The 15,734-nt window shown below is 47.0% G+C and overlaps 1 protein-coding gene across 1 annotated transcript in view; it reads left to right on the forward strand.

Annotated features, from left to right (window-relative positions):
- The window catches only part of PHLPP1 (PH domain and leucine rich repeat protein phosphatase 1), a 216,139-nt gene that overhangs the window by 175,118 nt on the left and 25,287 nt on the right, over positions 1 to 15,734 (forward strand). The window contains exon 11 of the mRNA XM_072998538.2: positions 8,506 to 8,706. Within this exon, the coding sequence (XP_072854639.2) occupies positions 8,506 to 8,706 (201 nt within the window). The remainder of the gene's footprint in view (positions 1 to 8,505; positions 8,707 to 15,734) is intronic.

Genomic DNA, 15,734 nt, shown 5'->3' on the forward strand with positions numbered 1-15,734 from the left:
GATGTACAATGGCTAGGGTGTCACCACTGAGAAGGGTGTTTTGCACTTAAACCACCTGCTGCATTTCACCTAGAGAGGAATCCAAGTTTGATCTTAAAAACAGGATAGATGTATGTTGGACAATTGATTCTTTCCGGGTTCCGTGCTGAGGCCGACCCTGTAATTTGCACTGGATGTGGAATTGTTCTGGAGGCCACAAAAGATCCCAGGATGCCAGTGTGTTATGCTCATAACACTCAGTGTGTGTTATCAATTTTATTGCTCCATTCTGACTAATTGTTTGAAGTTTTTGGACAATCTTCAAGAAGGTTACCCCTCTGGCAGCCCCTTCTTATTACCAGTGGTGTGCAGGTAAAGAAATATAAGGCTAGTCAGTGTGCTATCTGAACTCTGGAAATCCCAGGCTTCATGCCATATTTTCTGATGAAAATAGGAAAAAAACTTTTTAATGTACTTCAAGATTCCCAGTGTGGTGTAGTAGATAGAGTGGTGGACTAGGACTCTAGAGAACAGGGTTTGAATCCCCACTTGGCCATGGAAATTGACTAGGGGAGTGCAGCTGGTAAAACCACTCCTTAAATATCTCACTTGAAATATCTCACTTGAAACCCTCACTATTAGGGTTGCTATAAATCGGTTCCAACTTGATGGTACAGAACACACGCAGCGTCCTACAGTATAACGTCATGGATCTGCCTATTTGAGAATACACCTTGGATTTGGAGTTTCCTCCAAATGACAGGGCAGTTTGGTGAATGTATTTGTGGTAATTCATACAAGAGAGATTATTTGGGCCATGAAACATCTTAATCTTTGACTAATTCCATGCATATATTGCCTAAGGCAGTAGTGGCAAACCTTTTTGGGCTCGCGTGCCCAAATTGGAAAAAACAAAACAAAACGGGGGGGGGGGTGTGGTGGACCCGGAGGACTGGGAACTGGAAGTGGCGGACCTGGAAGTGGCGGCAGAAAGCGGAATCCCGGCACGGAGGTACCTCAAGGCCCCTCTGCTGCCAGCACCAGCTGCTCCGGATCCGCCTGCCGAAGCGCCAGCACCGGCTGCAGCCACCTCCTAAGGTTTGGCTGCACGGGGGGGGGGGGTAGCGATCTGGCAACCTATGGCTCGCGTGCCAGCAGAAAAGGCTCTGTGTGCCATAGGTTCGCCATCACCGGCCTAAGATTTCAGCGGATGGCCTGTTTGGCTCCTCTTCACAAAACAGGGTGCCTTCCATTTCTCCCACCGTCCACTTACGGAGACGTCTGATTTGTCAGTTTTTAATCCACGTTTTCATTCTGCCAACCTACTTTTTCCTGGGACTTTGTTGGAAGGGAGGGGTCTGATACTAATGAGGCCGATATTTATAGCTTTTGGGTGACACGGAGTCTGTCACAGAACAGAGTAACCTCAAGGTTGTTTAATTACAGTGTCTCCCTCTGTTCTCGCCTCATGAAATTTTCATGCTTGTTGGTGTTTTCGCTTGAAATCTGTAGAAGATCATCCCTCTGACAGCCCAGTCCATTGTTCGGATTTTTGCTTTTTCGGTTTATGAATTCTAGAATGACTTTTAAAAAAATACTGAAAAAGTATAGGATTCTTTCTTTCTCTGCATGTGCATAAGTGTTTGTTTCACACATACACACACAGCACACACACACACACACATACAATGTATTGTCATTGTGTTACCATCATGTTAAGACTTCTTCACCCACATGGATAAGCTTTCTGTCAAATGTGGTAGAATGTGTTAAGATCTCAGTCATGTTGCAGAAATAGTCTGTACAAGAAGGGGGGGGGCTTAACTTGGCTAAGCTAGACTCAGTGGGAAGCTATAGATAATCAGTGTGGTTATCAGCAGCAGATGGTGCTGCGAAAATGGTGAGTTCCTCTGGTTCCTAAGGGCTGGTGGCGAATAGACTGCCAGCAACACTTCTCTTTCATCTGTGCCTTGGTATCCTCACAACCTGCCATTCCTCCAGTTGTTGCTTTTAGATAATAACAACCAGATTCTTTCAGTGCCTCCTGTCCATTAAATTTTCTCTTTCCATTCTAAGCTGTGTATGTATTTGTTAACTGAAAAGGTCAAATGTTGAGTGCATTGATAAAAAGGCTACTGTACAGGACAATCATACAGGCTGTAAAACTCTTCAAATACCATTTGGGAAGGCGGTGGCATAATGCGGGTGGACTGTTCCCTGTTCTGTGCCTTTGCTATCTTTGGTTTGCTTCTCTCAAGGGTTAGTTGTTAAACTAAAGTGTCACTGTTGTGTTTGGAAGAAACACAAAATAACAAATGTAGCGACTCTGCTGCCATGTGGTTAATTTGCAGAGGTGCATATTATCTTTTTTTTTGGTGCTTCTCTCTCTCTCTCTCTCTCTCTCTCTCACACACACACACACACACACACACACACACACACACACACACACACAGAGAGAGAGAGAGAGAGAGAGAGAGAGAGAGAGCTGGGTGTGTAGCTGTATCCATTTAAGAAGTGCTGTAAGTGAGGTGTGGGAAATTGTTGGCTGCAGCTAGAATAGACCCATTGAATAAGAGGGATTTACAGAAGTGTTGACTCACCGTTCAGTGGGACTACTCTGGTTGGGATAACAAATGGATTTATGATATTTGGAAGCTGTTCAAACACTTGACATTGCAGTCAGCGTAGATAATCAGCATATGAGAATGTTCACTCTTGGGTGTTAAAACAATACTGAATAAACTCCCTTTTCAGGATAGAGGTTTGCAGTTTCTCCACTCCAGATGATTTATAAGGGAATTGAATTTCTCTCTACCCTAGTCCCCCATAGTAGTACCAGGAGCATGTGGCTGAAATGTCTAAGCATGAGGAGCTGAGCTGTATATGTGCAAGTCTCTCAGCATTTCGATCAAGAGTGTTCGCTATGCTGTGGAATGTAGATGGTTGCTTATATATACAGTGTATTCCCCAAAGCCATTTCTTGTCATTTTATTGCGAGATATGTAGAGACAGATTTGGGGCTTTGTTTTGTCATTTTGCTTTGTGATGGTTTTCACAGCTCGATAGAGATTTTTGTTTTGTTTTGGAGTCATTTGTGAATGGATGTATGTATGCTTTGGGTTATAAGATGGAAGGCTTGAGGCAAGTGGCCTCCTCTTGCCTCTTTTTATAACCTTGTAGACTTTAATCTCTCAGTGTGCCACCCCATTTTGAAGGCACATAGCTTGTGTTAAATAATGAATGGTCCTGACGATTAAGCTGTTTTTTTCTTTCTCTTTGAGACTGACTTCTCTGGAATGTGTAGAGCTAACCTAGTTTCAGTTCTCTTGAGCTCCTGGAGGTTTTTATTTTTAATGGGAAGGCTTTTGTGCACATACGCACACACCTCCCCTTTGCAGTGGTCCATGTGACTGCTTAGTCGTGCATCTGGCCTTTTATTTGCAGAAGACAAGTTTCAACAACCTGGCGGTGGGTAGGACTGGATTTATTAATTAGCAAAAAAAAATGCATTTGGTATAGCTGGCCATACAGTCTGTCTGAAAGGAACTGCTAATATTTGTCCTGTCTTTTTATGGTTAGCACGTGAAGCTTGGCCACAGATAGTTTAAAGTGGTAACTGGAGCACTGTTTCCATTCTTGGTTGTTTCAGATTCACATTATTGTTGTTCCAAGCAAACAATCTTCTTTCATCTATGTCAGATAGCTTCCGGATTGCCACAGCTGTCATTTTTCATTGACTTTGCCTGGAAATGGGGGGGGGGGGGATCTAAGCCAGTGTGGCCTTCAGCATTTTCGTAGCTGGGTCTGACAACTGACCTACAACTTGGGTCCCAATCTTAATGTCTCCTCCCATCTGCTCCGCCACTCATTGAATCTCGTCTTACATTGTTGACGTACAGTATGTGCCTTTTCCCATCATTATTCAGTGTTGTTTTATTTTATTTTTAAATTTTTTGCATACCCCTAAATGTCTTGGTTTGTACCGGGGGGTGGGTGGGTTTGTAGACATCATCTAGAATGATGATAGGAATCATCATTCTAGAGCAGGGGTTCCAAACTACGACCTGCGGGCCACATCTCGCTTGCCTTGCCATTTTATCTAGCCTTGTTCCCTTCAGCCCAGCATGCATGCGTGGGTATGTGCAGGGTGCAGGCAGGGTGTGTGTGTGTGTGTGTGTGTGTGTGTGTGTGTGTGTGCGCGTGCGTGCGTGCGTGCGTGTGTGTGTGTGTGTGTGCGCGTGTGCGTGTGTGTGTGTGTGTGTGTGTGTGTGTGTGTGTGTGTATTCCCCACCATGAAGGCAGCCCTCAGTTCCTTTATTACCACTGCTGAGAGAACACCTAAGGAGTTTTTCTCACAGTTTAGTATGTCAGACTATCTCTACATAGTTTTCCCCCCCTCTCTCTCCTCATCACCCTTCTCCTTTTGTTGTGTTTCTTTTCTTTTCTTTTCTTTTCTTTTTGGCTCTAAAAAAGAGGGTAAATTTAGTAATTGTTACACATTGTTAGTTTAACCAGCGTGCAGTTAACGGCTGTTCCTGCCTTTTTATGGCCCCAACAGGCCTGTTCAAAGAATCCATGAGCTGTAAAAATAAAATTCCTCACACCAACAGACATTCAAAGTGTGTGTACTGCCTAGGTGAAGGGCATCAACCTCAGCATTTTCAGGTCTGCAAAAAGTGCACAAAGGTGACCATCAGGAACCAGCTGTCCAGCTTATAATTTTATCTATGGGAGAAACCTGTTCAGGCTGTCAATGCCATGGCCATCGAGACCTTGGTTCCTGCACCCTCAATTTGCAAATCACCGTTTAAGGAATCCCTTTTGGACATTTCCCAGACCAAGCCTTCCTCCATTAAACTTATCACTAAACAGGAGCCTTATGATGAAGTGATTAAACTGAAGTCAAGAACTCTGCTCATAGCCTACATTTGATTCCATCGGAGCCAGGTAGCCAGCTCAAGGTTGACTCAGCCTTCCATAACTGTATAGCCTGCATAACTGAATTAATTTGTAAACCACTCAGAGAGTGATTTAAGCACTATGAGGCGGTATATAAGCAGCACACTTTGAGGAAAAGGCTACTCAAATAGATCCTAATCAGCAGCCAACAAGTCCTGGCCTCAGCACTGAAGCTGGACCCTCCACCTCTAAGGTCCCTTTGATGCACAAGAAGAAAAAGAAAACCATTGATTTTGATGTTCATTTAAAGAAGATGAAAGCCAAGAAACCTAAGAGTCAGTTCTCTCTGCCCAAAGCAAGATCACCCTCCCTTTTGCCTTCTAGCTATTACTCCGCCAACCAAGCACAAGCACAGTGACTACCACAATGACTTCATCTTCCTCAGCTTGGCATCAGAAAAGGAGATGTCTCATGATCAAGCGTCGTTGCCGATTTTCAGTCACTTTCACAAGTGAAGCTGACTTGCTGAGCAAAGCACTGACTGGACAAGCTCTTCGTACCCTGCCACAGCCTTACAGCTGCTCCAGTGGAAGAATTGCCTTGCATTCGGGAGCAATCTCACATGTCCTCCTCATCATTGAACTCAACTCTTAAGGGAAAAGGGTCTGCAGCAGGGAAGAGGCAAGTCAAGTGCCATTACTGGTTAGCAGAGAAGTCTGGATACTCTCTCCAGCTCTACCTGGGTACCATTTACTTGTGTTTTTTTTCCTGGTTCAGAGTTGCCTGTTCAACCCATACCATATGAAGCCAGCCAGCAAGACCTTGGAACCCTATCAAGACCTGCCTGCATACTCTCCAGTGCCAGCTTCGTATATTTGTCAGTCTCAGGAGCTTTCAAGTTTGAAATCATCAGACCCAAAATGCTCCCACAGAGAGTGCCAAACCGTCCATATCAGCCAAATCCAGGCACCCTCATTCTGCTTCAGGTTTGAGGTTATCAGAAACATCAAAGCCACATCATGTTGACCCTCCACATTTGATACTTGAATCACCAAGAAAGAGGCCCTGGACAGATTGCTCCCCATGGGCATCTAGATAACCTCTCAGGTGGGGACATCAGCATGCCTCCCCTCATATAGACCACTCCTGTTCAGTGTCAACAGACCACATAGACTGCCCTGGTGGGCACGTGTCCCAGGTTCATCAGTTTTGATGGCTGTTAGCCAACAAGATACATCAGTATCCTCTTTGGACTCCAGATATATGTCATCATGTTTATCTGAATGTAAGTCAAAGAGAGATGCAGCTTTGATTTCACAGCCACCCAAATATTCTTGGAATCATAAATCTTTGAACTGATCTCCAGTTTCATGCAAGGACTCGGCTATCCTGCTGCTTCTCCCCACTATGCAAACTTCGGAAAAACATCCATCAAATCCGCTTACCTTTCAGTCCTCGACCAGGTCCAAACACGATTTACCTCTACAGAAAGAAAAAGACTCTGATCACTCAGAGGTTCAACCGTCTGACACTTCACCCTCTATATTGGCCACAGGTCACAAATTGGATATGGAGGATGATAACTCTCATGTCCCGAGGAGTTCACATCTTACACAGATTTGATCCTGTGAATAGGCAAATCTTTAACTTGAAATTCAGTAGCCACCTCGTCCCCATTCAAATCTGGTATGTGATCAGATCAGTACTCCTCTAGTTCACATTGGCACACTGGCTTCTTCCCATGTCTTATGGGAGTCCTGATATTAAGGAATCCTGCCAAAAGCCATCTGCCTTTCCCCCAAGACCGGCAAAGTTAGAGAATCACTACAAGATTCCCAACAAAGAAGCCACATTCATTCTTAAACATACCCAACCCAACTCTGTCATCGCTGAAGCTTCCCAGGCAAGGTCCAGAGGGCACCAAATACAACCCATTGCATTTTTCAAAGGAGTTCAACTCAAGAGACATTTGTAAGGCAGCAGCATGATCCCAGCCTCTCAAACATGACAAATTGGACATCCAGGCTAAGATTGACACTGCATTTGGCAGAGCAGTGATTTCAGCTGTACCAGTGTGACATCACACCCGCTGATAAGTGAGCTTGCCAGTCAGCCGTATGTGTGATTTCACAGATATCATGAAGAAGGAGGACAGGCCGTTTCCCTGAAACCATAGTTCTTTGAATGGCCATCTGTGAATTCAAACAATCCACTTGTTCTCCCCTCCCCACATCAGTGAGAAGGTGGGATGGGGAGTCCCCCTGCTCAGCTGATTAGTGATTAGCTGCATGGGAAGGTGCGGAAACCCTACCGGGCTCTTGCTGCGATTGGCGCAACAACGAAGATGAAGGAACCTGGTGAGCGGGCCAACCGGTTCTGGAGGAGGGAATTGGGTCCCCGTAGCACCTGTGGTGCTATGGATTGTATTCACATTCCTGGAGATACAAATACGAGTAGCCCATGTCTAATTTACTTGTTACCCACATGGGTAGCGGATAGCTAGGGGAGCTAACGACTGTGTGAGCTGATAGCTGTATGAGCCTCATGAATGCAAACCCATGGCTGTGGGTGCTGATTATTGGGGTGGCTGTTTTACAGCAATTAATATTAATGCCACTAGATGGTGGCACCGTACAACATGTTTTGCTGTCAAAAGTTTTCTATAATCATATCTCTGTTTACAAAGTGAAAAGCAAAATAGAAAAGTCAGTTGCCAAGAAATGTTACGAATTCAGTGACCTTGCTCTGCCGGAGCTAGCCCATTATTGTGAAAAACGACATTTTTTTCATACTGCAGATTTTAAAAATACTATGGTTTTAGGGCAATTGTCTGCAAAACCCCACCCCCGTAATTTTTTCAAATACTCTTAAACCGAAAAGGTATGAAACCTTGACATGGATGTTTTCTTCAAAATAGTGGAGTGAATGCCCCTGAGTGCCGAAATCCCTGTCTGGTTTTCTACCCTTACAGCGACTCCCGTGCACACATGTTTTCATGCTTTCTTGCCAAGCCATGTTCTTCTGCCCTTCCCTTTTAAAATTATAGCTACAGTTCTCAGAAGAACAAATCACCTCTGTCACTCTGTCATAATATAATATGGAGTACAAAGGGAAGCTGAAATGTCTTCACATTTTCCTATAGGAGCACCGTCTTTCATTGGTTGCTTAGAATTAATGATGCCTACAAAACCTGGTTGCTAGTGTATTCTTTGCTGCCCTTTGCATTTGGCATATTTCTTACATGGTGCAGCCATACAGGCCAGTTGCTTCAGTGTGTGGTAGGTACTGTGCATATGAGTTTGGAAGCAGATGGTCATCTTGGTGCCTGACCATTCATCTGTTCAGCTGCAGTACAATGTGACTGCCATTCTCACAGATGCATGCATTTAGCATTGTTTCTTACACCAGTGGGCTTTCTTTGTGCATAAGAAATTCATGATGTATGAAGTGGCACACGGTTGTTCATAGCCAGGCGCTTTTGATGCATCTGTGATTCTAGGCTGTCCCTGTCCCTTCAGGAATGGGTCATGTGGCTTTTCCTCCTTGCCCTCATTTGTCATTCTTTAAATAAAGCCAAAGAAACAAGACAACATTTTAAAAAACTTCAAATGCCTTGTTTTGCAGCTTGAGGTACCTGAATGCTTCTGCCAACACACTGGAAATGCTGCCTCCAGCCACCCTTTCAGAAGAGACCCGCAGCATTTTACAGGAACTCTATTTGACAAACAATCACCTCACGGATAAATGTGTGCCCTTGCTAACGGGACATCCGCACCTCAAAATCCTGCATATGGCCTACAATCGCCTGCAGAGCTTTCCTGCAAGGTTAGTATAATGTGTGGCAGTGGCTGTTTCTCCAGTGCCTTCTCCAATTTAAAAATATTTAGCAATAGCTGTTATGATACTGTCTATGCAGCAGTTTTGCATGTCCGTGCCAATTTGACAGTCTTACCAGAAGCCCAGAAAGAGAGAAACAGGCTTTGCACACTAGGGTTTACAGGCCGTACCTGTAGTTGATTTAAAGAAAGGGTTGAAGTAAAACACATACATGCTCAAAAAGGGTTCCAACAAGCTACTGAAACAAAAAGGATAGGCCTGTAAAAAGATGGTAACAAAACCACAACTGCGAACTACAAAGTAGTCTGTTTAAAGATAGTGATTATAGGAATATCCATGGACATTAGTGGTGGAAATATTTAAACATGTAGGCCAAAATCCTATAGGCAGTCTGTGTTTTCATAAGGGAAACTGCGTAAGTCATAGTGGCAAATCGCTGCTAATTAAAAAGATGCTAGTTGTGGTCCTGCTTGTGTGCCTCATCAGGAATGCAGCCCACACATGCTTAGTTAGTGGTAATTTGCTGTCATGACTTGCATGATTTTATTAACTCATGTAAATCACCAGTAGAATTCTGACTGTGAACTACAAGTGAATATCTGATGAGAAAATAAATGAACAGTCTGATGTTGCCAGTATTTCTTTCATACACAAAAAAATATATCTCAGCTAGCCTGGATAGTCATTTGTGGTTGTAATCAACAGTGCATGTTCTTGAACGTGGTTCTCCATGAATCCACACTAGTGGGTTTAGACAGCGCCTGCGCTGGCCTCTCGGAATTTTCTAGAGCTGTAAGAGAAAAGTAACAATGTTTGAGGCTACCCCTTACCGCGCATGTCTAGCCCGCCAACGGCTCAGTTCCATTTTTCCGCCAGTGAGTTGGGACCTCTCGTTAGAGCTTTGCCTTCTTAGTTCGTTTTTAGCGAACTATTTTTCTTCTATTTTTCTGGCTACCCTGACTTCGGACCGTTTTTGACAACGCTGCTGCCTCTGGTGATTTTTTTCGGTGAACTGTGCCTCTATCCGGCTTCGATTACCTCAAAGGGCCTCCCGCTGGGGCCTAATAGGCCTTAACGGGCTCCCTGCTGAGGCGCCACGCGCCTGCAGGAATCTTTCAATTATCCCTCATTGGACTTCCCTTCTTGCTCCTGTCGACGCGGCTCTACTTTCAGTCAATCGGACCCTCCACTACGGTTGGTTTTTTCCCCCTTTCCTCTTGGTCTATGCCTCCTAAAGAAAAGCCATCTCCCAGGAGAGGACCCTTTCACCTCTGCACCGCGTGCTCCAGGAAACTTCCCTTTCAGGACGGACATTCCCTCTGTTTGTACTGCCTGGGGGAATCGCACACGGTGTCCCATTGCAGGCATTGCAAGCAGTTCACAAAAGTCACTCTCAAGGCGCGCCAGCAACGCCTGAAGTATTTTCTGTGGAAACAGACTTTGTCCGCTTCCCAACCCTCTCAAATGGAGGCTGTACCCTCTACCTCCTCTGTGCGCTCCGAAATCAAAGTCGTCTCGGCGCCGGAGTCATCTAAGGGAAAGGGACCTAAGCAATCCTCTAAGGACAAGTCCAAGAAGAGGAAGACCCCGTCTACACTCACCTCCGCTTCGGTCTCCCTCTTTACATCGGCCGAGTCCTCGGTTCCACCGGTGTCCGAGCCTCTGAAAAAGAAAAGAGCGTCGACAAAGTCATCATCGAGGGCTAAGGAGCTTACCCTCATCGTTCCATCTGTCTCGACGTCATTGCCCTCGCCTTTACTTGAGGATTCGTCTCGAGACCGGGAGTCGGTGTCGGACTTGGCTCCCTCTTTGCCTCCTCATCAAGAGCCGCCGTCCGTTGTCGAGAAGTCACCGACAACGAGCCACTTGGAGAAGATAGTGGCTGATTTGCCGGGCGTCCCTCGCAGCCCCATTCTAACCGGGCTAGGGACGGGATCTCGATCCTCGACGCCGGGATCCCCAGGCTCCAAGTCTCCATCTACACCATTGAGACCTGCTAAGCCTGTTCCGGCCCCCTCTCCTCGGCTTCCAGCATCCGAGTTAGAGGAGGAGCCTGTGCCTAAGAAGCCCCGGCGCCACCGCAAACGTAAACGCGGTTCTGGTGCCGATAGGCATAAGAGACATCGACGCCGGGACTACTCTTCCTCCGACTCCGATGATAGCAGGGATAGGAAACGGTCCCGTCGTCGGCGTCGTAGGCGGGACGATTCCACTGAGTCCTCGTCCTCGACTTCACGCGATCGACGTCGACGTCGGAAGAGGTCCCGATATACCTCTTCCTCCTCGTCGTCTGCCTCACCGCCTAGGAAGGGTCGACACGGCAAGCGTCCGATCGTGGACAAACCTGCTCCCTCGGCACCGGTTAAGCCGACTGACCCTCCAGGTCGACCAACACCACCTCCTCCTCCGGTGCGCCCGGTGCCTGAACCTGTACCTCAGGCACCCCGGCCTCGTAAAACTTCTAAGACTAAGGATACAGACTCTCGTCCTAGCATCCTCCAGTCTTCTGATGAGGAAAGCCAAGACCCTCACTCCTCTTCTGAACAAGAGGATGGAAACACTTCTGAGGCTTCTCTGGATCTACCGCCTCCAGGAGAACCCCTAGGCTCAGACGCAGCTGACATCCATCCCTCCTCCCCGTCTGAGGACTTCTCTTATCCTCAGATGGTTTCTAGGATGGCTGCAGCGCTTAAGTTGGACATAGAAAAATCCCCTTCGCGTGCAGACGACCTGATTTTTGGGGATATCCACCTCGCAAGGTCTCGTCCTGTCAGTCTCTCTTACGTGCCTGAGCTTATGGACCTTCTCAAGGAATATTGGCAGCACCCTGCTGATCCTCCCAATATGTCCAGGCGTACTGAGAACATGTACCGGGTACATGGAGATGACACCTCGTTCTTGTTAAAGCATCCAGCTCCCAATTCCTTGGTGGTGGAGTCTAGTGTTTCAAGGTTACCAGCTAAAGGTCATCCAACTCCAACCACTAAGGAGGGCAAGGACTTGGAAGTTTTGGGCAGACGGCTTTATTCTATGACTACTTTTGCACTCAGAGCCCTCAATTACTTGGTAGCTATGGGGGCATATCAGAAACAACTATGGGAACGAGTCTTGCCAGCCCTACAAGTAGCTCCGGAAGACATCAGGCAGACTTGTCTCAATGCCCATGCGGAGGCCTTGACCGTCTCCAAGCACCAACGCTTAGCCTCCCGCCACGTCGCTGATGCCAACGCGAGAAACTTGGCATCCATCATTACTTTAAGAAGGCACGCCTGGCTTCGTTCTGCTAATATCGTGGAGGACATCAAGGCTAGGATTAAGAATCTGCCTTTTGATGCTTCAGGACTATTTAATGGCTCCACGGATGAGAATCTCGAGAGCTTACACAAGAGCAAAAAGACGGCAAAATCTTATGCAGTGCAGCAGCAGCCCAGGTCCTCCAAATTTCAGTGGAGGCCTAGACCCCAGCAACAACCCTATCAACAGCAGACCTATCAACAATCCGGTCCTTCCACTTACCATTCGTTCCGATCTCAGGCAGCTCCACGTTCTTCACAGGCTTCTTCATCGGCCTCCAGCTTCAAGCCTCAGGCATACAAACGGCAGTCCTTCAAACCTGGGGGGAAAAAGGTCAAAACAATATCTTTGACTCTCATCATCCCATCCGGTCCATCAGGTCACACACAAGACTTTCTCCTTACCTTCTGAACTGGAGCATGATTACACAGGACACCTGGGTCTTGAACATTATAAGCTCCGGCTACCGCCTGGAGTTTATAGAGTTACCTCCTCTAGGCTGGATCAAGCCTACCTCGTTCGATCCCATCCTAGAGGACGAGATTCTCACCCTTCTAGAGAAGCAGGCCATCCAGGTAGTTCCTCAACGAGACATCCTGAACGGGTTTTACTCCCGGTATTTCACTGTTCCGAAGAAGGACGGCGGTCTGCGTCCCATACTAGATCTGAGGGACCTCAATTCTTACCTCAGGCCTCGTCGCTTCAGGATGGTCACTTTAGAAGGGATCCTTCACCTGTTGAAGAAAGGAGACTGGTTTGTGGTGGTGGACCTCAAGGATGCCTACTTTCACGTGACGATACACCGGAAATTCAGAAAGTATCTCCGTCTCATGTTCAAGGACACGGTATACCAGTTCGTGGCTCTTCCTTTCGGTCTAGCCTCGGCACCGAGGACCTTTACCAAATGTATGGCCCCGGTGGCGGCTTACCTGAGGTTGCAGGGCATCCAAATTTACCCGTACATCGACGATTGGCTCATCGTCTCCAGATCCAAAGCAAAGGCATATCGGGACACTCAATTCGTCCTCAACACTCTTCAAGCCCTGGGACTATCCATCAATCTCGAGAAGTCTCATCTAGAGCCCTCTCAAACGATGGACTATATAGGAGCACACCTCGATGCTGTGAGAGCCCGCATGTTTCTTCCTCTGGAACGCGTCCACAAGATCAGGAAAGCAGTTCGCAAGTTCAAACCGCGATGCACAGTGTCGGCCAGGCTAGCTCAACATCTGCTTGGCCTCATGGCATCGACAACAGCCACCTTGTCTCATGCGCGGTTGAAGATGCGCTCTCTGCAAATTTGGCTCCTCACCCTGTTCGATCCGGAGACAGACAACCAAAGAAAGCGTCTCAGGGTCACACCGGAGCTGGCAAGTCAACTACAGTGGTGGACGTTCCTCCCCCATCTCTTGGTCGGCAAGCCTTTCAGACCCATTCTACTTACCAGACAGGTCACCACAGATGCGAGCCCGACGGGTTGGGGAGCCCACTGCGAGGGTCATCAAATCAATGCCCTCTGGACCCCAGAAGAATCGACACTGCACATCAACCATTTGGAGATGTTGGCGGTCATAAAAGCCCTCAGGGCCTTTCTTCCCCTAGTGAGGGGCAGGGCCATACAACTAGTCACGGACAACACCACCACGATGTTCTACGTGAACAAGCAGGGAGGCACAAGATCAAAGTCTCTTCTGTTCCTCACTATTCAGCTGTGGGAGTGGTGCTACCAGCAACACATCTTTCCGGTAGCCATCCACATTGCTACAACGGACAATCAGCTGGCGGACGACTTGAGTCGCCGCTCTGCTCAGACCCACGAGTGGGAATTAGATCAGCAGGTGTTCCTCAAACTTTGTCAGATGTGGGGTCAACCTCGAGTAGATGTGTTTGCGACTCTCAGCAACAAGAAGTGTCTGCATTACGCTTCTCGGGCCGGGAGAGGAAAGGACTCCCTCGGGGATGCTTTTATGATCCCTTGGGACGTGGGACTGGTCTACCTGTTCCCTCCGCTACCTCTTCTGCAGAGAACTATCATCAGAGCCTTGCGAATGAAAGCGGAGGCAATCCTGATCGCCCCTTGGTGGCCACTGTGACAAACCCAGACCTACTGGGATCTGCCACACGTTACACTAAGCTGCCACCAACCATTCCCTATAAGAAGTCACACAGACCAGGGATGGATTTTCAAACAATAAAAAGAATAAGGTTTATTTAAATACACACAGGGAAAAATAAAACAATCAGGTGAATAAGATAAAGTAACGTGGCTTAGTTTCACTCATACATACACACAGTTTGGTTCACACAGAACCCTTAACTTGAAGCACAGACCCTGAACCTATCAGTTCTGGCTAACCAACAGACACCTGAACCTATCAGGTTGGTACTCTGACACACAGTAGTACCCTGTCTGACACACAGACTCCCACACCAGCTTCTTCTTCCCAGCTGCTGCTTCGTCTTCACATCCCAGTGTCTCCCTTTCACCACACAGGCTTCCCATATATATACAGTACAGCCCCTCCTCCTGATGTCCCGCCTTCCACTCCCCATAGGATGGAACTTTCCCTCCAAACCCATGACAGACAGGTAACATCAGTGCTGTATGTAACACCTCCCCTCTTTATAAGTTGTTTTGTAGGGGGAAAGCTAAGGTGCTTTTTCCCAAAAAACAACCTGGATAAAACACACAACAACAGTTATACATACCATATCATACTTACTTATACTTACATTCTAAGTTAACCATAGCAATTAGGCATTTAAACATTTACCATATACATTACATCAATTTACCTTTATTCATACAAACCAAGTTCAAAAAACAGGTACATTTAACTTTTTGTCATCAATATATATACATAGTCCATGTTTCTTTCGCCGTCTTCATTCTTCAGGTCTTCTTGACAAGGCGTCAGCAACACAGTTCACTGACCCTCTGACCACCTTCACTTCAAAGTCATAGTCCTGTAGGTTTAAAGCCCACCTCATAAGTTTGCTATTATGGGTTTTCATTGTCTTTAACCATTGCAATGGTGAATGGTCAGTGCACAGAATAAAATGTCTTCCCCAGATGTAAGGCTTGGCCTTCTGGATCGCGTAGACTATGGCCAAACACTCCTTCTCCACGGTTGCCAAATGTCTCTCACCTTTTTGAAGTTTCCTACTCAGGTAGGACACTGGATGCTGGTCACCATTCTCATCCTCCTGGCACAGAACTGCTCCTACCCCGCTGTAAGACGCATCGGTGTAGATGATGAACTCCCGGTCGAAGTCTGGAGCACGCATCACTGGATACTGGACGAGCGCCTCCTTCAACCTCTGGAATGCCTCCTCACAGTCGCTGGTCCACGGGATGCGGTCATCAGTCTTCTTCCTCGTCAGATCAGTCAGCGGAGCCGCAATCTCGCTAAACCTCGGGATGAACTTTCTGTAGTAGCCCACCAACCCAAGAAATGATTTGACTTTTTTCTTGGTGCTGGGTCTAGGCCAATCACGAACAGCTTCTATTTTGGCCTCCAGGGGTTTTATCACTCCTCCCCCTACCATGTGACCCAAGTATTTTATTTCTGGGCTACCCAGCTGCAGTTTGTCCTCTTTGCAGGGCCTAGGCCAAAGCACTCCCTCTCCTGGGTTAAAGTGCCTCTCCCTGCCTTCCTGGTCATCCCAATCTTTCTTTCTGACCTTTGGAGCTTGCAGGGTCTCTGCTGCTAGCTCTAGGT

This window comes from Pogona vitticeps, chromosome 4 (assembly GCF_051106095.1).
Source record: "Pogona vitticeps strain Pit_001003342236 chromosome 4, PviZW2.1, whole genome shotgun sequence".
Classification (NCBI taxonomy): domain Eukaryota; kingdom Metazoa; phylum Chordata; class Lepidosauria; order Squamata; family Agamidae; genus Pogona; species Pogona vitticeps.